This window comes from Ctenopharyngodon idella, chromosome 14, assembly GCF_019924925.1.
Source record: "Ctenopharyngodon idella isolate HZGC_01 chromosome 14, HZGC01, whole genome shotgun sequence".
Taxonomy (NCBI): Eukaryota; Metazoa; Chordata; class Actinopteri; order Cypriniformes; family Xenocyprididae; genus Ctenopharyngodon; species Ctenopharyngodon idella.
The window spans coordinates 17,573,537-17,597,695 of NC_067233.1; the positions used below are offsets into that span (position 1 = coordinate 17,573,537).

Genomic DNA, 24,159 nt, shown 5'->3' on the forward strand with positions numbered 1-24,159 from the left:
TAACCTTACTTGTCTCTTTTTACGTAGCTTACCACACAACAACAAACAAGCATGAAAAAAAAAAAAAAAAAAAAATCACCATTTATGTCATGTGATATACAGCTGGCGGAAATGCCGTATTTATTCCACTTCCTGTCAACCTGAAGTTCTAATCATGGCAACTGCAACGACCCCGGTTGGCCAAGATCAACCGACCACAACAGCTTCTCCACCCGTCGTGTTTGATTTGTCTCAGCCTCCGGTCATCGAGGGATTCACCCCGCTGCCCAGGGCGAAGGAAGAGAACTTTAAAGACAAATTCATCAGGAAGACGAAAGAGAATCCATTCGTTCCTATAGGTGAGTTACATAAAGCAGTGACTTACACAAGTTGTACAACATAATTATATTATACAACCACCATAGAGCTTCATATGATCTTGGTGACCAACAATTAAACACCCTTAAAGATACAATGCAAGGAGTTTGAATGGGCTTAATGTATACATTCAATGCCATTGCATGGACAACTCTTATGCCATACATTCTAGATCAAGGTGATTATCTTGCAATGACATGGCATGTTCTGAGTTTGAATTTCATCTCCCCCTGTCAAAGTAACACCAGCAATTCATAGGTGGCAGTTCTCTCTTCTGTGTTATGGAAGTGCTGCCATGCAAATTCTTTGCTGTGTCAAAGCCAGAATAAAAGGATAACAAGGATGAAATACAATAAACAAAAACAAGGGCATTGTTGGCTTTGTTGGTGTTGAAGCTTGGCTAAGGCTGAATGTTTGAGACAAAATAGAATGCTTTCTGTATCTTTCTGTTAATTGTCATTTCTGAGAAGTTAGTTAGAATAATAATAATAATAATGATGCTTATAATAATGTATGTATAATATATAAATGTATACTATATTTTGTGGCTACCTGGTAGATACCAAGTTAAAAAAGTTTTCTAGTATTAACAATGACTGTTGTAACATTGTATAATAATTTTTAAACATATTACACACACTACCATTCAAATGTTTGGGGCTAATAAGATTTTTTAATATTTCTGAAAGAAGTTTTGTATGCACAAAAGTTTATTTAATTAAAATATAGTAGTAATATTATAAATGTAATATTATTACATATTTTTTACTATTTAAAATAACTATTTTAAATTTTCTATTTCAGTATATTGTAAAATGTAATTTATTCCTGTGATGGCAAAGCTGAATTTTTGGCAGCATTACTCAGTCTTCAGTGGCACATGATCATTCAGGAATCAGGAATATGCTGCTTTGGTGCTTTAGAAACATTTCTTATCAATATCAGTGAAAAGTTTTTTTAAATTTGAATAAAATGAAAACTAAAAGACTTTCAAATCACATGAACCAATATTTTATTCACAATAGAACATAGATAACATAACAAATGTTTAAAGAAATTTTACAATTTTATGCACAAAATGAGCTAATTTCAAGTTTGATGCCTGCTACAGGTCTCAGAATAGTTGGGATGGGGGCATGTTTACCATGGTGTAGCATCTCCTCTTTTTTTTAAAAACAGTTTGAAGACGTCTGGGCATCGAAGTTATGAGTTTCTGGAGTTTTGGTGTTGGAATTTGGTCCCATTCTTGCCTGATATAGGTTTCCAGCTGCTGAAGAGTTCGTGGTCGTCTTTGACGTATTTTTCGTTTAATGATGCGCCAAATGTTCTCTATAGGTGAAAGATCTGGACAGCAGGCAAGCCAATTCAGCACCCGGACTCTTATATGACAAAGCCATGCTGTTGTAATAGCTGCAGTATGTGGTTTTGCATTGTCCTGCTGAAATACACAAGACCTTCCCTGAAACAGACGTCGTCTGGAAACCTTTATATACCTTTCAGCATTCATAGTGCCCTCCAAAACATCCAAGCTGCCCATACTGTATGAACTTATGCACCCCCATACCATCAGAGATGTTGGCTTTTGAACTGAACGCTGATAACCCGCTGGAAGGTCTCCCTCCTCTTTAGGCCCGGAGGACACGGCGTCCTTGATTTCCAACAAGAATGTCAAATTTGGACTCGTCTGACCATAGAACACTTTTCCACTTTGAAACAGTCCATTTTAAATGAGCCTTGGCCCACAGGACACGACGGCGCTTCTGGACCATGTTCACATATAGCTTCCTTTTTGCATGATAGAGCTTTAGCTGGCATCTGCAGATGGCACAGCGGATTGTGTTTACCTGACAGTGGTTTCTGGAAGTATTCCTTGGCCCATTTAGTAATGTCATTGAAACAATAATGCCGATGAGTGATGCAGTGTCGTCTGAGGGCCTGAAGACCACGCACATCCAATAAAGGTCTTCGGCCTTGTCCCTCACGCACAGAGATTTCTCCAGTTTCTCTGAATCTTTTGATGATGTTATGCACTGTAGATGATGAGATTTGCAAAGCTTTTGCAATTTGACGAACATTGTTTTTAAAGTATTCCACAATCTTTTTACGCACTCTTTCACAGCTCTGCCCATCTTTACTTCTGAGAGACTCTGCCTCTCTAAGACATCCCTTTTATAGCTAATCATATTACAGACCTGATATCAATTAACTTAATTAGTTGCTAGATGTTCTCTCAGCTGAATCTTCTCAAAATTTCAACTTGTGCCAACTTTTTTGAGACCTGTAGCAGGCATCAAATTTGAAATGAGCCCATTTAGTGGATAAAAGTGTAAAATTTCTCCGTTTAAACATTTTATCTATGTTTTATTGTGAAATAAAATATTGGCTTATGTGATTTGAAAGTCTTTTAATTTTCATTTTATTCAAATTTAAAATTTTTGTGGAACCTCTGATAATTTTCTTAAAAGGACACCAAATTGTACAATATAGTATTTTTTAGCAGAGAGTAAGCAATACGAGATCACATTATTTTCTTTGATCCGTTGGTTTCTGGCTGAGTTAAGTTGTGTAAACATCAATGTGAATCCCAGGACATGGTAGATTTTCCACTAAACACACCCTTCTCTCCAGCTGTGGGGTTTAAATGTGACCTACGCAGCTGTCCAGCTGGGGTTCACTCAAAATACAAGCTAATGAAAACAGAAACTTAAGATAGTTATGCCAGAAGAATTAAAAATACATTTTAACATCCTTCACAGAAAAATAAGTTATGGATCATCTCAAATTCTATCAGAACAAACCATTTGGCATTAAACGTGTAAGTATGGTAAAAATTCTTATTTTGTATTATACAATCAAATGAAATAGCTGTAATTTCTCTGTGGTCTTCCTCCTCAGGTTGTTTGGGAACAGCAGGAGCATTGATCTACGGCCTCAGCGCCTTCAGACGGGGCAAGACTCGGCAGTCCCAGCTGCTAATGAGAGCCCGTATCTTTGCCCAAGGCTTCACAGTCGTTGCTATTATAGTGGGTGTGGCTGCAACAGCACTGAAGCCCAAGCAGTGACGAGAAGACAGACCCTGTTTGACCACACTGACAAACGCCTTATACGGTCGAAATATGATGTGAATGTGGAATGAACTGAACATTAAATGCCAATTGTTAGCATTTTTTATTTTCTTTAAACCTTCAGACTGAGCAAAAATAGCCCTGTGTAAGATCTCATAGGTGGCACTATTTAAAAAAAAAAAAAAAAAAAAAAAAATCTGCCACAATTATACACATTTAATACCCAGTATTTAATTTAAAGAGTGTCACAGTAGCCACTGTTTGGTGGTTAAAGCGTCTGGTTGACAAGCATAGTACCTGTTTTTCCTTGTTGTTGACCATTGCTTGAAACATTACATTGCTTCTTCTCAGTTTTCCATTATGTCTATGTGTGTAGGACTACTCAAGATGCAGTGTAATGTATGCAAAAATAATGGGAATTTTTTATATTATTAAAAATCTCCAAGTGTAATAAACGTCTTATTTGTTCAGAAATGTCGCAATAAACATCTGAATTCGGAAGTTTTTTTATTGAATTAATTTTATTTATTTATTGAATACACAATAATTATTGCATGGCCTGCATTGATGCACACACATTTATTTAGAGTCAGATTGAGGGCTAAGAGATCTATAAAAGGGGGGGGGGGGGAAGTCAAATCACTGAGAAATTTAACCCATTTTAAATTACAAGTTATTTTTCATCAGATTGCTTCAATTAAACTTTTGGATTATATAGTCAAAAAACACAAATGGTTTCTTTAGCTATTAACTACTGTTAAACTTTTTAAAAAAATTCAATTTTCAATGGAAACAAGGCCTCCTAACTTGTACAAACAATCTAACATTTATACACGTGCCATTAAGTAGGACAACAAGTCGACTTCTGCACTATAAAAAGCAGTATTGTTAAACATCCAGCATTTTATGTAAAAGTACAACTACCTGCATTATTTCACTGTGCTACATTTCATTTCTAGCGCTTTTGGAAGCTAGACTGATCAAGGCCTACAGATAGACAGTAAGTCTCACAGTGAGAAAAGGTTCAGGCACAGGATTCATTGCTGTTGTAGACTGAGAATCAGGAACTGTACACTTGACAAAGCACACGGTTCAAACTCTGTATTATTAGTCGCATATGTATGCAGTAACGGCATAAAATATTAACTGCTATACGAGTACAGACAGCGCATGTGCAATGAAGGATTGATTTGGAGTGGTACATTAGCAGGTTAAATCTGAGTAACAGTTCTTCATTTGTAAAAGATTTCTGCTATTTTAAGTAATAAAGCTGTTATGAGCAACGTGCCTGTGAAATTAAAAACTTTGAATATTGAAAAGTAATAATGTGTAAATCATCATACAACAATAACCTTAGCAAGCTCAGAAATGAAATGTCCCTCTTGGCAGTGAACAGAAATACTAAAAAGCAGATAATGCCAAACCCAGATATTGATTACAACAGTGTTCAACTTATGAAGACAAATAAATGGTTAAACATACTATATAGGGTGAGAGATGGTAACTAAACTGTATCCAAGTATAGAATGTAAGCAAATACTTCCATTTTTTTTGTAACAGACAACAAAGACACTTATGGTTCCAGTGAATTAATGCTGTCTAATGGTTTGTAGGCACTGCAAATGTCACAACAATCACAAAATAACTTGTAAGCTGCACCAAAATACTTTTGGCATTTAGATAGAACTGCTGCCTTTCATGGACATTGGGTTTAAGGGGAAAACCATTAACTCTTTTGACCTGTTTTCAAATGTTCGAGGCACGCTTGCAACTTGTTCTTTAACTTACGGAATAGTCAAAATCCAGGGTACATAAATAGGAAGTTTAAATACAGTAAAGTGTACACATTCAATGACCCCATTAAAACATAAAAAACTTAAATCTGTTAAAGTGTTCAGCCTCACTAAAATAAAGTGCAAGAGGGAACAAGAAAGAAAGCCTAGAAAATATAAGAGGGAGTTACGTTAGCGAACCAGAGGCGTCTGTTTTAGAGAAATAAGAACAGAGCGCATCCGAGACACGTCTTTAGTCTGACGGCTGGTCTTGGGGTTAAAGTCGCATAGACGGGCCACTTTCTCCCATTCTGTTCCAGGACTGTCATCATCACACTCCTTGAGGAAGGCCTCCTCTGATACTCTACACGAACAGACAGGAGAGAAGCATGAGAACCAGAGGTCATGTCATGTCTATCCTCTGAGACATTAAAGATTGAACAACATTATTTTCTATGTCCGATAGTAATTATTTTCTGTCCTAACCATGTCTGAATATGAATGTGAAACAGTAGGACAATGTGACAATCACAGCCAATCAGAAGATATTTGATATTAATGTTTCATCTTTTTTGGGGTTATATCCAGCTGTTCTGCCTAAATTGCTGTGTTTCCCCATTAAAAGATTAGTCCACTTTTAAATTAAAATTTCCTGATAATTTACTCACCCCCATGTCATCTAAGATGTCCATGTCCTTCTTTCTTCCGTCGAAAAGAAATTAAGATTTTTGATGAAAACATTCCAGCATTATTCTCCATATAGTGGACTTCAATGGTCTCCAGATGGTTGAAGGTAAAAATTACAGGTTCAGTGCAGCTTCAAAGGGCTTTAAACGATACCAGACGAGGAATAAGGGTCTTATCTAGCGAAACGATCGGTCATTTTCTAAAAAAAAAAATTAAATGTATATGCTTTATATAAACAAATGATCGCCTTCCAAGTGCTTCCGCCAAAACCGTACTTTCGTATTCTTCAAAAAGCTTACGCTGTATGTCCTACGCCTTCCCTATTCTACTTACGGAAAAAACGGAACTGGCGCCATGTTCGTTCCGTAAGTTGAATAGGGAAGGCGTAGGTCATACAGCGTAAGCTTTTTGAAGAATACGGAAGTGCGGCTTTGGCGGAACCACCTGGAAGACGACCATTTGTTTATATAAAGCATATACATTTAATTTTTTTTTTGAAAATGACCGATCGTTTCGCTAGATAAGACCCTTATTCCTCGTCTGGTATCGTTTAAAGCCCTTTGAAGCTGCACTGAACCTGTAATTTTTACCTTCAACCGTTTGGAGACCATTGAAGTCCATTATATGGAGAAAAATTCTGGAATGTTTTCATCAAAAACCTTAATTTCTTTTCGACTGAAGAAAGAAATACATAAACATCTTGGATGACATGGGGGTGAGTATATTATCAGGAAATTTTAATTGGAAAGTGAACTAATTCTTTAAGAATAAAAGGTGAAACTTGTAGACCTGTTAACAAGGACTTAAGTAAAAAAGCATGAATATCTGTAAAATATTGGTGGAACAGATTCATCAGATCTCTACATAAAATGAGAAAGCCAGAATGTGGTTATACTACCATTCAAAAGTTTGGGATAGGTATATTCAGAAATTTTATTTGGCAAGGACACACTAAATTGATCAAAAGAGACAGTAAAGACATTTATAATGGGACAAAAACTTCCATTTCAAATAATTTTTTTTTTTTTTTTTTTTTTTTTTTTTACACTATTCATCAAATAAAGTGTATCACAGTTTCCACAAAAGTATTAAGCAGCACAACTGTTTTCAACATTGATAATAATAAGAAATGTTTCTTGAGCACTAATTCAGCATATTAGAATGATTTCTGAAGGATCATGTGACACTAAAGACTGGAGTAATGATGTTTGCTGTTTTTACTGTATTTTTGATTAAATAAAAAACAGCCTTGTTGAGCATAAAATACTTCTTTCAAAAACATTACAAATGCTTACTGACCCCAAACTTTTTAACGGTAGTGTAGTATCTTTGTTTATGTGATGCAAACAAGAAACTATATGTATTTATGTAATCTGACTGATTTGCATTAAACATACACAAAGCCTATGGCATCAGAGTTGGGCTGTTTGTAGAAAGCCTTATCAGCGATCCTAGTGCACAAACAAGCAGGGCAGGACAGATAAAAGGAAAGGAAGAGAAAAATGGGAGCCAGAGAGTGAAAGAGAGAGAGATACACAAGAAGAAAGTCAGTCACACACAAGCTGCACATGAAAATAAGTGTTAAAGTGCATCAAATACTTTTTTCATGACACCAAGAAGACTGAAGATAAAAGGTAATATTAATCAACAGCATATGTGGTGCGGTTTGCTGTTCATTAATAGCATAAGTCAGTGATGGGCAACGTCGGCCGTCCTGCAGAGTTTAGCTCCAACCTTGATAAAAAAAGCTCACCTGCCTGTAGCTTTAGGCTGTGTCCGAAATCGCCCCATTTACCTTTAAATAGGGCGCTATTTGAGGGGACAGCCATTTGTAGTGTCCAAAACCATAGTGGACATTATCAAGTGCACTCATTCAATCCCACAATGCACCGCAATAACGAGTGTACAACCATTGAACACTCAACGGATAGAAAATACCCATAATGCAAAGTGAGAGTTTGCGCGCCAAATGAATTCCCGCGTCTGACCAGAAGATGGCGCCCAATCAAGCTGAATCATCTATCCACTGTAGCCACTGGTCCAATGTGGCTACAGTGTAATATCATACAGGTTTAACTTCCTTTTAATTTATTATTAAATTGTTTAATTAAGGTTTATACATAGTTTCCATCACAGAGTTCAAGATTAATCTTTTCATCTTACTACTGGAGATACCAGTTTGCAAAGTTTCAAATAATTATTAAACAGCAAGCACAAACTATGCAAAAGTGGCAGCCCTTCCAGTGCACTCAGTGTCTGAATTCACTCACTTGTTTTTTCATTCACTCCCTCAAGTGAACTATATTAGTGGACTAATGTAGGGAATAGTGATTATAGGGGGTGATTTCGGACACAGCCTTAGTAATCCTGAAGACATTGATTAGCTTGTTCAGGTGTGTTTGATTAGGATTGGAGCTAAACTCTGCAGGACAGCAGCACTCCAGGACAGACGTCGCCCATCCCTGACAAAAGTCAAAGTCCGTGTGATCAAGAATAAAAAGCATGCAGACAACTTTATGAACAGTCTTCTCTGTACACATGAAAAACTACAGTAAAACAAAGGGAATCAGATACCATGCAAAAGTCTATTAGGAAGTGTGAGAGGTGGCTGGCATTAGTAGCCCAGCAGTAAGACTCACAATGGATTAATTACGTTTCTTTTGAGTATGAGAAAAATGCCAGTTTTGGCCTGTATTTTGGTGTTCTGGTAATCAAGACGTTGTTCATTATGTTTTCTTGTATGGACTAGTGGGTCACAACTGTCTGCATCCTAATTTTCACTACCAAAACATACAGTTCAATAAAGCATGGATATTAAAGATGTTAGAGTGAAAATACCTGTTGTTGGCTTTATTTTTCTCCATCTGTTCATTCTGGTGTACATGCCAGTCTTCTAGTTCTTTCCGGGCCTTATCCCTCCACACAGCCTCAGCTGCTTTAGATGCGGAATCTGTACATTGGAAACCAGAGAAAGTTCATATGCAAAGCTGTTCATTTCATTTGTCTGTAATTTGTTGTATGAAAAATAATAATACGGTTGGGTTTTTTTGCTGCCTGTTTATGTTTTTTAAATACAAATTCCTATTATGAATCTGCTGCTTGAGTAAAACTACTATAAACATTATAAACATTCAACTACTTTCACTCTCAAGTGTTCCTTTTCTTAGTTCTAACTTTATGCTTTCGCTGGCCAATATTATGTACTGGTGCCTATTATGTAGCATAACTTAAAAGTTTTTGATCACTACTACTGTTGTAGAAATACCCTACTTGTTTTTGTCACTCATGATTAATTTGTTTTACAAATTAACAAAAATGTCTCATAATTATGGAAACTTGTTTCCACCATGGAATAAAAAAAACTTTTTTTTTCTTGAAATTGTGTTTATACAGTATATTATAATTCTGATTTCATTTCTCAGAATTGTGAGATATAAACTTGCAATTGTGAGAAAAAAAAATCAGAATTGTGAGATAAAAGGCCGCAATTACCTTTGTTATTTTTTTATTCAGTGGTGGAAACAAGCTTCTATAAATAATAGAGGGGTTTCAGAGATGAAGTGTTTATTATTCAGCTGGTCATGTGATCTAAACATGCTGGCCACCATAAGAATGGACCAGTATTATGTGGAATAAAATGGAATAAACATATTTGTCAAAAGTACTATTAACTGACTTTAAACTGTGCTTTTAAAGCCTGGTTTCACAGACCGGGTTTAGGTTAAGCCAGGAGTAGGCCTTAAATTAGGACATAAGTATTTATTTTTTTAAATGTGCCTTGGGAAAAAAAAATATTACTGGTGCACATCTTGAGACAAAACAATGGCAGTGACATATTTTAAGATATGTGAGTACAAGTTACTTTCAGTTAAGATAGATCAAACATGCATTTTAGTCTAGTACTAGCTTAAAGAAACACTCCACTTTTTTTGAAAATAGGCTCATTTTCAAACTCCCCTAGAGTTAAACAGTTGAGTTTTACCGTTTTTGAATCCATTCAGCCAATCTCCGGGTCTGGCGGTACCACTTTTAGCATAGCTTAGCATAGTTCATTGAATCTGATTAGACCGTTAGCATCTCGCTCAAAAATGACCAAAGAGTTTCGATATTTTTCCTATTTAAAACTTGACTCTTCTGTAGTTACATCGTGTACTAAGACCGACGGAAAATGAAAAGTTGCGATTTTCTAGGCCGATATGGCTAGGAACTATACTCTCATTCCGGCGTAATAATCAAGGAACTTTGCTGCCGTACCATGGGTTCAGCAGGCGCATTGATATTTACGCAGCGTCTCTCATGGTTGCAAGGCACACTCCCTGTGCAAGCAGGGGGTCACTCATGGTCACCCATGGTACGGCAGCAAAGTTCCTTGTTCCTTGAAAAAGTATCCTGCCTCTTCCATAATGGCAGTGAATGGGGCTCGAGATTTTGAAACCCAAAAAAGTGTATCCATCTATCATAAAAGTAATTCATACGGCTCCAGGGGGTTAATAAAGGCCTTCTGAAGCGAAGTGATGGGTTTTTGTGAGAAAAATATCCCATCTATATTTACATTTTTTTTTTAATAAACTATAATAACTGGCTTCCTCCGACGGCCGTCTAGTTCCAGTGGAAGAGTGACCTCTGACTCGACGTAAATCATTGGATAATTTTTATTTTTGGGTGAACTATCCCTTTAAGAGCCAAAGCTTTCACCTGAGAAATTTCCTGCATCCAATATTATGACACACCAAATAATTGTCTTAATTGGGCTTGGCAGGCTATCCAGTTTATAACAAACACACACACACGTAATTTCTTACTGAAAGTAATTTCTAATTATACAGGACATAATTCAATACCTAATTCCTCCAGCCGAGCCTTTTGTTCCTCCCTCCATTTGCGCAGACTTTCAGGTTCTTGTCTCTGCATGTCAACTTGGGCAATGGCTGAGTAGCTGTCAGTTATGCCGTTGGTGTCCTAATGTTACAAATGATGATGTACTGTTAACAACGTCTCTTGCTGGCACAACTGGCAATTGTGTTGCAGTACATAAAAACAAACAAGAACATTTAATATGACAAGATTTGTTATTGTTGTTTTTTTAACCACACGCACCTGAAACATATCTCCGTTTACAGCAGTAGCTGGTGCTCCTCCAAAATCACCTGCACTCATATAGAAGAAACAACTTGTGTTTCAGCATTTGTTAGGCAACAGTTTCTACACCGTGTAGACTTATGGAAACATTACAGGCATCACCGGAATGCAGCACACCTTGTTGGACAGTGAGTAGGTAAATACCTCTCTCACAATTTCTGGATCTAGTCAGCAGATGGGCTGTTGTGTTCACTTTTCAAAATGGTTTAGTTCAGCAGCCTTGATTGTCTCGACTCTTTTATTATTCAGTTGCCTTTACAAGTGTGTTTTTCCAGTTTGCTTGCTTGTCCTTTACAGTTTCAGCTGTGACTTTAATTCCAGCATTAATGATGATGATGTGCTGCTAGACTAATAAAAATATAGAAAATTTGATTTGGTGTTATTAGTTTTGAGTTTAGTTAAACCGTAAACTATTCAATCATATGTCAGAGTCTTCGTGGTTGTCGTCAATCATAATTAATGTATCTCCATGACTAATAGATTATTTTGATGATGATGTGGATCCTATAATTTTCCTCACAATTCATATTAGAGCATCTTTGCAATATTTTTGCTTTATGTATTGTAATAATGATTCATTCTAACAATCAACAACAAGTACAGTTTAATTATTTAGTAATCGTGGTAATTTTTGCTATAATTCATTGAATTAATGTGTATTATCCTTTACTAAAAACTACTGTGGCAGTACTATGGTACAGTGGTGGTATCCAGTGGTAATACTATGGTACTTCTATAGCATATAATGTAATATCATTTAATATATTACTTTTTTTTGGATATGTACAATGGGATTTTTAAAAGTACCTGTAAATACCATGGTACAAGAAATTAAGTACTTTTTATAAGGGATGGTCAAAAACCATGGTACTTTTTGGTAAGCGATATGTTACTCATTTAGTACCATATTCATGTACCATGGTTTTTACATGGCATTCCAAAGTACTTCCAAGAATACCATGGTAGATTTTCAAAACAGGGTACTACTGGTACTTATGTGTAAGAAAGACACTGTAGCATAATTTTAATTTATTTTTTTTTTACAATAGATTAAAAAAAACTTTTTTGATTAAGCAAAAGCAAACAGGCCGGAGTGACACGCTCACCTCCGATGAACGTGTACGTGTCTGCGGGCGGAGGTCCACCGTCCTCCAGCGCGCCGAACCCGGCGCTGTCGTTCTCGATCACGGCGATCTCATTCTCCTGCTGGGCCAGAAACGCCGCGGCTGGGTCTTCTTCTACATGAACTCCGTTGTCGGAGGCGGAAAATCCAAAGTCGTCAGCCATGTTTAACAAAGTAACACCGGTTTCCGCAAAGCTGACCTAAAACCCTCCAGCTGTTTTGTTCTTCAAGCGAGTTGGTAGTGTTTGAAAGAAACAATAAACGTACGTTAGATATTAAAGGTCAAACGTAGACAGATTGGTATATAAAGTAATTTTTACTTTTTAATGGCAGCAGGTTGGCTATGAGTTGAATGACGCGCAGCTCTTGTTGGGAGTGTTGTGAAAATGTCAGTAACAATGTTGAACACACAGTTGATTTGTGGTGTTATGTCTCCATCTACTGGAGAGCGTATGTAATACAGGCTTTAACCCCACAGCAAACCAGGTATTCATTGTTCATGGCGTTACATTGATGATTAATTTTTTTATTTTTTGTCTTTTAAAGTGTTTTTGGAAGCCAATGGTTATACAAATAATATTTTTAACCATATTTAGAAAACGTTGGCGAATTGTAATGCTGAGCTTTCACTGTTGCACAATTATTTATAGGCCTTTGTGTGCACATGCTTTCTGAGACTTTCTTGAGATTTTCCAGCAAGCTAGGAGGTTGAAATTTTGATGTATTTATGCCAGAACGGTCCTCTGATACTAATTAAACTTTCATGATCCTGAGCTTTTCCTACACCTCAATGACCTCCTATAAAGTAGGCCTACTTGAAAATGGAGCAAAGTACAGTAGCACTGACCTTTATAAAAGCATATGTTGAACATAGTTTTCTGTATTACACAGAGCCAATTCTGTAAATCATAGATAGACTATTTCATTTTGACCTTTAAGTGGAATTGGAAGAATAAAAAATATATTCTTTGTCTTAGCAGACGCCGGCCAGTTTTCAACAGATAATAATAATAATAATAATAATAGTTTGACTGTTTAATTGCATCTTTCTATATGTTTACCATGTTTGTGAATTAAAACATGGTAAACACATATGTACTAGGTTGTTTTTGGAATTTCAATCATAATTTGGAACCAAATCTAAAGGGATCAAGAAAGAATCCTTAAATATAATAACATCCTACTGAAATATAAACAAAATAATGCAAACATAGGTAAATACTTGAATAAACAATGAAATAGTATGGGTAAATAAAATAAATAAATAAGAGTCCACGTTTACAAATCATCAAATAACTGTGACTGTATTCTACAAACAACTGAGTACCTGCGGGAGAGTAATAGACTCAATGTACCAAACTTAAACGCATCTTCATTCAAACACAGAACATTTGTGAGTCTGGTCTGGTCACGGGGACGCGCCCACCGAGCCAGTGCGTCAGCCTCCACGTGACGCATGACGTATTATCAGGGTCCTACTAAAAGAAAATCCAACAGGGAAAACCTGCGGCTTCTACGCGCGACCTGACGCCCAAGTCCAGAAAGTTGTTAAGTTTACTTGATCTCCATTTATAACAGCTCATTAGATCAGAAAACAGAAGGCTGCGATGTCTGCCGATCAGAAGGAGGTAAGTGCGCTGTTTCCCAACTTCTTTTTGGATGTACCGGCAGCAACTGGGCTTTAAAAGAGAGTGTATTACGTTTCTAGGTTACATAGACTCTCATATGAGAAGTACTGCAGAAGGTTTTAAACGGTTATGATGGCAAAATTATGCATCAGCTTTTGGTTACTGGGACTTTTCCTAACATGCAATTAGTAATACATTCGTTTACATTATAATGTGGCATTTAATCTGGTTTGTCTAAAGAGCTATTTTTTTTTCTTCTTGTAGGAAATATTCCTTTTTAGTGATCCTTTAGTTTTATGTCATGATTACAGTTTGTGTTGTTGCCATTTAGTTTCATTGATTGAAGGCCATGACATTTGTTTTATTTCCACATAATGAGGAAATAAAATATGCTTCCACTCACATGAACCCTAACAACACTGACAGAAAGCAGTTCAGATAGCTTGAACACTTGCCTGTTTTTATGCATAGTTATGTGCTTTTTCAGCTTTATCAGTTGCTAAGCACAACATTATTTCATTTCTAATTCACCCTAGGGGATGAAATGTCAGACTTATGAATGAATATTATTTTAAAAGTAATTTTGATCACAAAGGACAGAGTGAAATTGGAGGTAGTTAGTGGAAAATTGAAATGCACACAGAAAAGAGACCTTTCAGAAAGTACAATGCCCTCTCAATTACAGTTTTGCCACAGGGTATGACAACAGCAGCAGTTTTGTCCTCTCAAATTGTATTCAATGTGACATAACCTGCTTAGGGTGGTACAGCGTTGCCGTCTAAAACATATGTTATTCGCACAGTGCGAGAAGACCATTCAGAATTTATAATGACTTCTCAATTGCAGTTTTACCACAGGGCAAACACAGCGCCACTGCACTCTCAAATTGCTGTCACATATCCAACCGTGGGTGCAACCATGAAACATATGCTATCCGCATTGAGAGGAATGTTCATTTAGCTTCCTACCCATCCAACCTGCCTTCTGGTGTCTTTTTCCGGTGGTTTATGGGTTTAAATGTTACATCTAGAGCCAGAGAATCTAAGGTAGTAGATGTTTTCTCTTCCTTCACACTCCCTCCCTCTCTCTCTCTCTTTCCCCCTCTTCGTGACTCGTGGGTGTTGGGCTGAAATAGTTTGGTGTAGTTTTACATTCCTTATATAGCCTGTGGAGTAAGAGAGACGTGGAGCGAACCCATGTCACAAAGAAGGAGGGGAGGGAGTTGAGCTTTGCCAGCAGTGAGAAAGTCAGTCTATCTTGCAGTGCCAGATTTCCATTTGGTTTTCTGGAGGTTTGGGTGACAAGTTTGGCCTGTGGCATAAGGTATGTGTGCGGCGTGCCACCTTGTAACAGGTAAACTCTATGTGGGATAGGATAGCCTCTGGAGTTTGGAGACCATAAGTCACAGGGAGGGGTGGAATGTCATGATTTTGGGGACTCAGCTTGTCCTTGGCTTTCAGTTTTAAGTTATGTTACTATTTGCTCTTGTACCAACCTGTAACATAATCGACACAGTGATGCAGACATGCATTGATTTGCTGGAGGTGTCAGTAGTGGATTATTTTAGTGTTTGAGGAATAAAATGAATCATTAATGCAAAAGTTATTAAATTAATCTGCTGTCATCATGCATAAAGTGTGTCATCGTGCTTATACTTTATTCAAACAGCCACTGAGTGCTATAAATCTACTGAGCTTTTAAAATGTGCTGGGTTGTCATAATGTATTGCATTTTCACTCATGGATTTGCTAGAGTGTAGATAATGTGCACTTTCCTTGTGTATCACTGACCAGTAATGTGTAGTTAACCGTGCAATGGAAACATATAGGTGCTTATTTTTGTCACCTACCTGATAATTAATTTAAATAAGCCGAATCTCAAATGTCTCTGCGAATGCTGCCGTGAACAGTTGGTCATGCAGGAATAAAAGTCTTTTCAAATGGTTTCAGTGCTGTTAATCTCAAGCCAAATGTGTTTAAACCTGATATTTAAACTTTTGTTCAGTTGTCAAGTCAAGTTGTGTTTTGCACTTTTCACAATAAACACTGTTTTAAACCAGCGTTACAGAAATCATAATATCTTAGAGCTGGGCGGTAACGTTTACATTTTGCTGTAGTATATATTGCTTTATGTGAGTATGCTATATGTATTCGAATAAAGTAGGATGTACTTCACCCATATATCCATCTATATCCAACTTTTTATAGTTCGATAGTATAGTTTACGATATATGCAATCACGAAGCTGAGTTTTGCTACAAAAAAATAAAGGTTCCAAAAGAGAGTTTTCACTGTGACGCCATAGAAGAACCATTTTGCATTTCCAAAGAGTGTAATAGTATATATAGCTTTACATGAGTGTACTCTATGTATGCGAGTAAATATGGCTATACTGTATTGCTCAATATTGTACTATATAATTGTCCAATGTATCTTCCAATCCAAAGAGTTGTTGGGTTTAATTCACAGACAGTTAGACGTCAGCAGCATACCAGACACTGTTCGCATATGTGGGTCTGGAATGTTCGGTTTCAGCTTTGTTTGGAGCTCAGAATCACTTGTAATATTATTACTACATGATGGAATGAAACCATAATCTCTCTTGTGTGTTTGTTTTCTCTTTAGGCCATGAATATATACGGTGTAACACTCAACGGACCTGCTCCCTGGGGCTTTCGGCTTCAGGGAGGCAAGGACTTCAACATGCCTCTGACCGTGTCTAGGGTAAGTGACCTCATCTTGGATGTGGCGATGGGTAATAGACGTGTTTTGTTTACAGCTTAAGCTGTCAGATGCATATAAATGATGTATTCATCCCATTTGTTCCCTTTAACATTTCAGTTTGACAAATGAACAAGGCGTTTCACAGACTTCATTTAGATAGCATGAACCCATCACTCACTCAAGGTGTTTTCATACCCATAATGAGGTTTTGCACCAATTCTGTGTTAGTTTACGGTCCCGGTCTCTGCACGCAGAAAGACATCAAACACAACCTCAAAAGGAAATGCAATAGAGTTAATGAGAACAGTGTGCTCAGTGCTTCATGAGGTCTATTTCAACACTTGCATTCCTTCAGAAACATGTCACCGCTTGATATCAACCCCATAAGAAAAGGGCTGCATTCAGATGTCTCCTCACAAGGATATGTTATGCTTTGTTTAGTTTCCAGCATGCGTTGTTCTCTCTTTAAGGTCATTGGATCTTGGCTTAATGGCACCTCCAATGGAGCATATTGAACAGATCAGGTCCAGACGCAGAATTTCCATTCCTTATTTGAGCAGTGTTGTTTGTAGTATACACACAATGTCAGCTCTGGTAGCTAGTGCTGTTGTGGACCTGAAAGGTAATTTCGTATGTATACGAATACCATAGAGACGAATAACGAGGCCTTGGTTTGGAAAAAGGTGATGCGGATACATTTTCATATTGTGGCGTGTTTCCACCGAGTGGCACGGTTCAGTACAGCACAGTATGGTACGCAATTTTTGCTGTTTCCATTGTCAGAAGTTGTGAATGGTACCCTAATTCTGAACCGTACCGTACCACTTTTTTGGGACCCTTCCATTGGGGTACCTAGCACAATAGTACCGGTACCAAAAGGGTGGAGCTACACTCACTGCAGAGAATCGTCACTTGTGCTACAAGCAGAATGAAAACACAATACCGTTGCAACACAATGTGTATTTTTCGGCTGTTCTTCCTTCAAAACGTTGCTCTGTTTGTTGAGCATCCTGACTAGCGATTCGTATTCCAAAACCATCATTATGGTTGCATGTTCCGTCATTACCAACATAGTTCAATGATTCAGGATTTCCAGAAACCATAGTTCCAATGAACATTCGCAAACAGCATCGCAAACCTGTGTGTTTGGAACTACAGCTCTCAACCTGTGGTTAGAAGCATAGTTTTAGTTAGTATAACATGTAGACTGTATACAGATCAAGCTTTGTCAGCAATCAGCGGTGCATATAATGGAACCCTGGAGTATGGTGTAAAAAGGAATCCATGTTGCTGCGTTTTCGGGAAACCGTTGTGAATACCTAGTTAATTTCTCCATCGATGAATTGTACTGCGGTGGTTAAGCAGGGAGTTATGTCGTTGTATTCCAAGACTGGAACACTAGATGAACTAATGGCTTGAGTTTGAAGCAGGACTGTCTGTTTGCTCAAACAATGACAGATGAGTTTGAGAAAACTGTTTGAAAACAGTAATTTTGCGGTTTTGTTGAGTTAAGCTAGTGCAGCGGAAATTACACGCTTCACAAATCTTGTGTGTCTTCATTGCATTTAGTAATGTGTTTTGTTCTTGATAGTTTTTCTTGTCTACATCTGAATGTACATTATTTTATTTTTTTTTAAATGATTGATATTGATTCATTGGCAATGTTTTGCCATTTTGAGAGTAATGACAACCACTTGGCCGAAGAAGTTACCAAAAGTAGCATTTCACTTAAGCTCCAAAGCCAGTTTTCTGGCTTCATCAATTTAAAAAAAAAAAAAAAAAAATATGGATAAATATTAAGAGTGTTTATTTCATTTCACCAATTTTATGTACATCTCATCTCGGCTTCTAAATATTAAGGAACAAATGCTGGACTTTCTATGTTTTTAGCTCTGCCAGATTTTACAACGTTTTCACCATTTCCTTTACTTTGTCTGGCCTGCTGCCATGTACATCTGTTTAGCCTTCAGATGTCTGTCTATGTTGATGACTTGCACTGACACTCCCTTAAATGTCTGCTTTAGTCAAAATGGTGACTTCATCTGTCAGTGTGTGAGCTGGCCATAAAGCTGCCTGCTGTTGCCAGATGTTATGCAATAGCAGGAGCGTGTCTGTACGTGTCATTCTTAACCTGATTTAGCTTCTCATAAAGTGCATTGCAGGGTCTTGGGTTTATGAAGAATGATTTCATTACAGGACTGAACAGATAACGGCATCTCCTCACGCTAGAGCTAACATAGCATAAATGATGACTATCATTTTGGAAATGAAGAATATCTTCAATTTTTTTGAGTAAAACTGCAGGAACCGCTTCAGCGTTTATTCAAAGAAATTGAAAATTGATAAAAGTGGAGATAAGTCCATCCAGATGGGTCAGTTATTCACTTTATATTTCAGTGGCTCTCTATGTAAGGCCTCACAAAGACTATTCTATTGTAAAGCCCTAAATTGGCATGTTATCACCATTTACTACCTTAATACTAATCATATGACCTGGAACGTACCGTTGGTTTAACACATCGCAGTAAAGCAAACACTTCATACCTCAGTCGTCCTCAACTCTTGACAGATGTGAAAATTAATTTTCAATGGAATGTTACAGACGGACAACTTCCTATGTTCAGGTTGACATCAGCCAGTCATAATGACAGGAGGTGACTCATTAGGTGTGTTTGTTCTGCAGTATGCGATTACACTATGCTGTTAAAGGTGATTTGTTAGTCTGATATGAAGGAAGGCAATTCATTCATCTTGACAGAGGGCTACGCCCTTCTACGTTGCCGACCTGTCAGTGTTAAATCACGCTGTGTCGAAACGGATGGTGAGTTAATGAAGATATGCTCTGTCCACAGGTTCTAAAGTGGAGTAATCTGAAGATGGGTGGTCTGTTTTCCCCCTTCTCCTCAATGGGAGAACAAAGAGGTTAAAGAGTGAGGTATTACATGCTGAGGCGCACAAGGCTGGCCACTCAAACAAGAGAATGATGAAATGGAACATAGTGGCTTATTTATAGAGGACAGCTAAAACATTTGCTGTTATACATAATAATTAGTGGTGCTTACTTAGAATTTCAACAAACCACTAATCTTGTGTTTTAAACTTTGGCGTGTAACTCATTCTGCACCGTTTGCGCTATATGGACATGAATGATAGTCTTTGAGGAGAGTTGCTTTTCTAAGCAATCTAGTTTACAGTTTTCACCTGTTGGATGATAAACATGCACAGAAATCCCATAGACTTCCAATAAATGAGGGACCCAAGCTATATTTAGGGACCAGAATGTCTTTGGTCTAGTCTTTTGACTTGGGCCATTAAGTAGCCCCCTAGTAACACCATTTGCTAATTTGCTAAAAATCACCCCAATCCCACATTACTAATACAGTCTAGCAGCATTAGTGACTGTATTTTCCCCATGTCATAAGTAGGGATTGAGTTCATCAGCTGGTATTTGGAAATTGGACTGAGTATTTCCCTTTCATTCCTCCTTTCATTCACCTCCTCCTCCTCCTGTTCTCTTTCCATTGCACACATCGGCACATTTCTTCAGCATTCCTGGGATTTTAACACTGCTTTCCTATTTCTGGCAACAGAGCAGCCCTTTGTCTGCTTTTGTACCCACTATCCATTAATGTCTCCAGTCATCATTCCCAAAACCAGATGACATGGTTCTTGGACCTCAAAGGAATACTTTCCTGGTGAAATCAGTTAAAGTGAAACCTACAGATGAGATGACGCGCACACACACACACACACACACACGCACACACACACAAACCGTTGGATCTGTGTGTACTAGCTGTGAAATCCATAATGACTATATTGTACAAATGTTATGATTTATATTTGCTTCAGTGGATGTCCATCTGGTTTGCATTAGCAGGCAACCTGCCATTCAGCTGAAATTAAGCACAACTGCAATTAGAAAATTATGTATGATGTAATCTTTAGAAGATTAGAGAACAATGAAGGATATCTTCAATTTTTTTGAGTAAAACTGCAGGAACCGCTTCAGTGTTTATTCAAAGAAATTGAAAATTGATAAAAGTGGAGAGTCCATCCAGATGGGTCAATTATTCACTTTATATTTCAGTGGCTCTCTATGTAAGGCCTCACAAAGACTATTCTATTGTAAAGCCCTAAATTGGCATGTTATCACCATTTACTACCTTAATACTAATCATATGACCTGGAACGTGCCATTGGTTTAACACATCGCAGTAAAGCAAACACTTCATACCTCAGTCGTCCTCAACTCTTGACAGATGTGAAAATTAATTTTCAATGGAATGTTACAGACGGACAACTTCCTATGTTCAGGTTGACATTAACCAGTCATTATAATGACAGGAGGTGACTCATTAGGTGTGTTTGTTCAGCAGTATGCAATTAGAAGATTCTAATCTTTAGAAGATTAGAGAACAGTTTCAGTTTTTCTTTTATGATTTGTTCCCTGGGGTTCCAGTTTTGTGACTTTAACCCAAACTGAAGCTAGTCTGCTTCCTTGATGAAGACATTTATTACTTTGTGCATATTTCTCTGGAGGTTAAAGACCCCATGAAATCAAAATTGGAGTTTTGTGACTTTTAGTCAATGACTGTTAGCCTTGAGGCCATCTACATACTACTGTGCTCTTAATAGTTGACATAATCCAATTTAAATCAGATATAAGGATTTAAAAGAAACAGTCCTTTTTTCTTTCAGGAAAACAGAACTAAAGTATTGTTGATTAAATCTGCACTCAATTATTTAGTTTGGCGGTTATATGTTGAGATAGAATGAGAATGTCCTTCTATTGGCTAATAATTTGTATTATTATTATTATTATTTATTTATTTATTTATTTATTTATTTTTTTATATTATTAATATTTAAAAAAAAAAAAAGGCACATCATTGTTTCTTGTGTATGGGAGCTGCAGCGGAGGGAAGGTTTCGGGTTTTCAGTGAATAACTACCTAAATTTTGGCCTGTTCCTCTGAAAATAAAGCACACAAGTGGACTACTGTTATGATATATTTGTGCTGTTATTTTTTTATTTATTTATTTTTTTGGCTCCTCTTGTCACCAAGAACTGTCATTGTATAAAGATTATTTAAATTATTATGCAAAATTCTCTTCTGTAAGGTGTTTGAACACCTGTGTGTGTGTGTGTGTGTGTGTGTGTGTGTGTGTGTGTGTGTGTGTGTGTGTGTGTGTGTGTGTAAACAATCAGCCTATAATGGTAAAAATCCACTTTTTTTATAATTCCTATAAATCAGAAGCATTCTCTTCAAATGAGCTGATTCAGATTCTCCACTACAATGACATTATCGTAGGGAGGAGCCCTGACTACAACCGGTGATGATCTGCCCTATTAGCTTAGACACAGCCCTGATTGAGAAGCACAGAGTCTGCCATTTCTGTGTCTTTGCTGTACCAGCTGGAGTTTTACAATGTCTAATCCAAAGAGGCATTACAAATGTTGTGTTTTGGGATGTACCAATGAACATAACTGTCTCCATAGGCTCCCGCCATCTGAGTCACTGAGGACATTGTGGTTAAATTTCATTTTTTAAGGACATGTCCCGAAGACAGTAGGTAAAGTCTTGTATGCGCCAAATGATTTTACGCCGGACTGCTTCAACGCTGGTTTTTCACAAAGGTTGATTCTGAAAGATGGGTCAATACCAATGCTCTGTGCTCAAACTTCATATCCAGAACTGATGCTGCCCTCACGTGCTATTGGGATTATTGTAAACAAGAGCTTCCTGGTTAAAAATTGCACGTGAACGGCCTTAGTGCATGAGATTGTCCTGTTTTGTTGTTTCCGGTATGCTGGAGCATGAGTTCTTAAAACTCCGCCCTCTGGAAAGGGGGCCTGGAGCAACAGCTAATTTGCATTTAAAGGGACACACTTAACAACAGTGCAACAGTGGGGAAAGAGTAGGCCTATATGGTTTTGGAATGACATGGGAGTAAATAAACAACAGAATTTTCCCTTTTGCCTGAATTATTACTTTAACAATATAAAAATTTGACGTTCCTCATGAGAAACATTTAGTTCTTGGTGTACTGATCATATTCCCAGTGTCTCTGGCCTGCTGACCTAATCATCTGAGTTTGTCTGAGTCATTTTAACAAGTTTGTCAGTATGCTTGTTTGCTTATAGAGGGCTTGTTAGCCAGAGTGGCAGTGGCTGCTCAAGGAGACCTCTGAAGACAGTTTTGTTTAAAGCTTGGCTCTTACATCCAAGATATTTATGGCTCACTCGTATCAGCTGACGCAATTGCACTGAGGCCCAGAGTCTTACATCCCCCCAAAAGGAAATGGAAAGTGAAATGCAGCAAGTATTTTAACAGGGTGGTCTTTAGGGTTGCCACATAAACTTTCAGCACCATCAAGGACAAAAGGATAGGCTGCTGCTTGTCTGGGGGAGAAAATTGTAAATGGGCCATGATTTAAAGACTATTTAGCATCAGATATCCAGGACATACATAGGAAATGTCAAAGACTCTATTTTTATTGTTGATTGTGACCCACATCATCATTAATTGAACATCTTATATGGCTGCCGTCCTTGTTTTTAGCTGTTTATACAAGTGTATTTTCTTGTGTCGCCCTGCACATTGATGTCAGAGGGTTTAAGGTTTCTTTACTCTTTCCCCTTTGACTTGTAAAAGGTCTTAGCGCAGCACTTTACTGCCACCAGACTCAAGCCAAGGAACAGCTGGGCTCTGAACTTGAGCCAGGAACACAGGTGGCCATGTCCATCAGCTTTATCTGCATATCCAACTATCTACGTTCCCCTTGTCTTCTTTCTATCTCTTTTGTCTCTCAACCTTTTTTTTTTTTTTTGTGTGTGTGTGTGTGTGTGTGTGTGTGTGTGTGTGTGTGTGTGTGTGTGTGTGTGCGCGCCTATTTTCCTTTGTGTTTACTATTAAAGGGATAGTACACCCAAAAATGAGGGGGAAAAAAAAAATCTTGTCATTATTCTTATTTTTTTCGGAAGACTAATTCACCACTGTTTTCCTCAATTTTCCTATGGCTTTTTATAATAGGGTTTTTCATTTTGTGAGTAACATACAGCCTGTAGTAAACATAATTTGATGATACTTTGACGTTTTGTTCTACAACGTAAACTACACTCACCCATTCATCAAACGTGAATTTTGAAGCAGTCATGTTTATTTTTGAAAACGTAAGTAACTAAAACGTAAGTAACTAGATTTGGGGTGTGAGTGTGTGCGGTTTACGTTGTAGAACAAAGCGTCAAAGTATGTTTACCATAGGCTTTATTTTACTCATACATTGAAAAACCCCATAGAAAAATCTTGAAGGAACCAGCGGTGAATGAGTCTTCCAGATTCTGATGTCATCCCTGCACCACTCTATTGTAGTGCATTACTTTTAAAAGGATCTTTCCCCAACACTGCTTATATTATTACTAAATGCTCTTATTTTTACAGTATAATATTACAATTAATTACATTCTAAGACCTCTCATGGTCTGGTCTATTTCCTGTACGCTTGCCAAAGCGCTACACCTGAGGGAGGACGTTCTGCAGGATTGTTTTTCAGACTCCAGCCATTTCCTCATGATGTCCCGATGACGTCACAATGCTTCTAATGTTTCATAAATATTTGCATGGTCTCAAACAGGCTGTTGAGGGCCGAGGCCAAAGCACAA

The 24,159-nt window shown here is 37.5% G+C and overlaps 3 protein-coding genes across 9 annotated transcripts in view; 2 read left to right on the plus strand and 1 right to left on the minus strand.

The window, feature by feature from the left end:
* The first annotated feature begins 99 nt into the window (after positions 1–99).
* higd2a (HIG1 hypoxia inducible domain family, member 2A) lies at positions 100–3,923 on the plus strand. The gene is made up of 2 exons (XM_051860893.1): positions 100–338; positions 3,253–3,923. The coding sequence occupies exons 1-2, from the start codon at positions 155–157 to the stop codon at positions 3,417–3,419; spliced, it is 351 nt and encodes a 116-aa protein (XP_051716853.1). The 5' UTR covers positions 100–154; the 3' UTR covers positions 3,420–3,923.
* Positions 3,913–13,487, minus strand: cltb (clathrin, light chain B). Of its 3 annotated transcripts, none has more exons than XM_051860891.1 (7): positions 13,471–13,487; positions 12,127–12,367; positions 10,979–11,028; positions 10,723–10,840; positions 8,720–8,831; positions 7,279–7,332; positions 3,913–5,558 (listed from the first exon to the last, which is right to left on the minus strand). In XM_051860891.1, exons 2-7 carry the CDS (start codon positions 12,305–12,307, stop codon positions 5,387–5,389), a joined length of 687 nt encoding a protein of 228 aa, XP_051716851.1. In that variant the 5' UTR covers positions 12,308–12,367; positions 13,471–13,487; the 3' UTR covers positions 3,913–5,386. The 3 variants fall into 3 exon arrangements, with proteins under 3 accessions (XP_051716851.1, XP_051716850.1, XP_051716852.1); XM_051860890.1 differs by lacking the exon at positions 13,471–13,487 and adding an exon at positions 12,464–12,594; XM_051860892.1 differs by lacking the exons at positions 7,279–7,332; positions 13,471–13,487 and having other exon boundaries at positions 12,127–12,544.
* A 121-nt stretch (positions 13,488–13,608) lies between these two features.
* Positions 13,609–24,159, plus strand: part of pdlim7 (PDZ and LIM domain 7) — a 45,719-nt gene continuing 35,168 nt past the window's right edge. For 2 of the 5 annotated variants that reach the window (XM_051860884.1, XM_051860886.1), the window contains exons 1-2: positions 13,609–13,771; positions 16,396–16,494. In XM_051860884.1, coding sequence (XP_051716844.1) covers positions 13,751–13,771; positions 16,396–16,494 — 120 coding nt within the window. In that variant the 5' untranslated portion in view covers positions 13,609–13,750. Of the gene's footprint in view, positions 13,772–14,926; positions 15,095–16,395; positions 16,495–24,159 lie in introns of those variants that run through there. The other 3 variants (XM_051860887.1, XM_051860888.1, XM_051860885.1) reach the window with 2 other exon arrangements.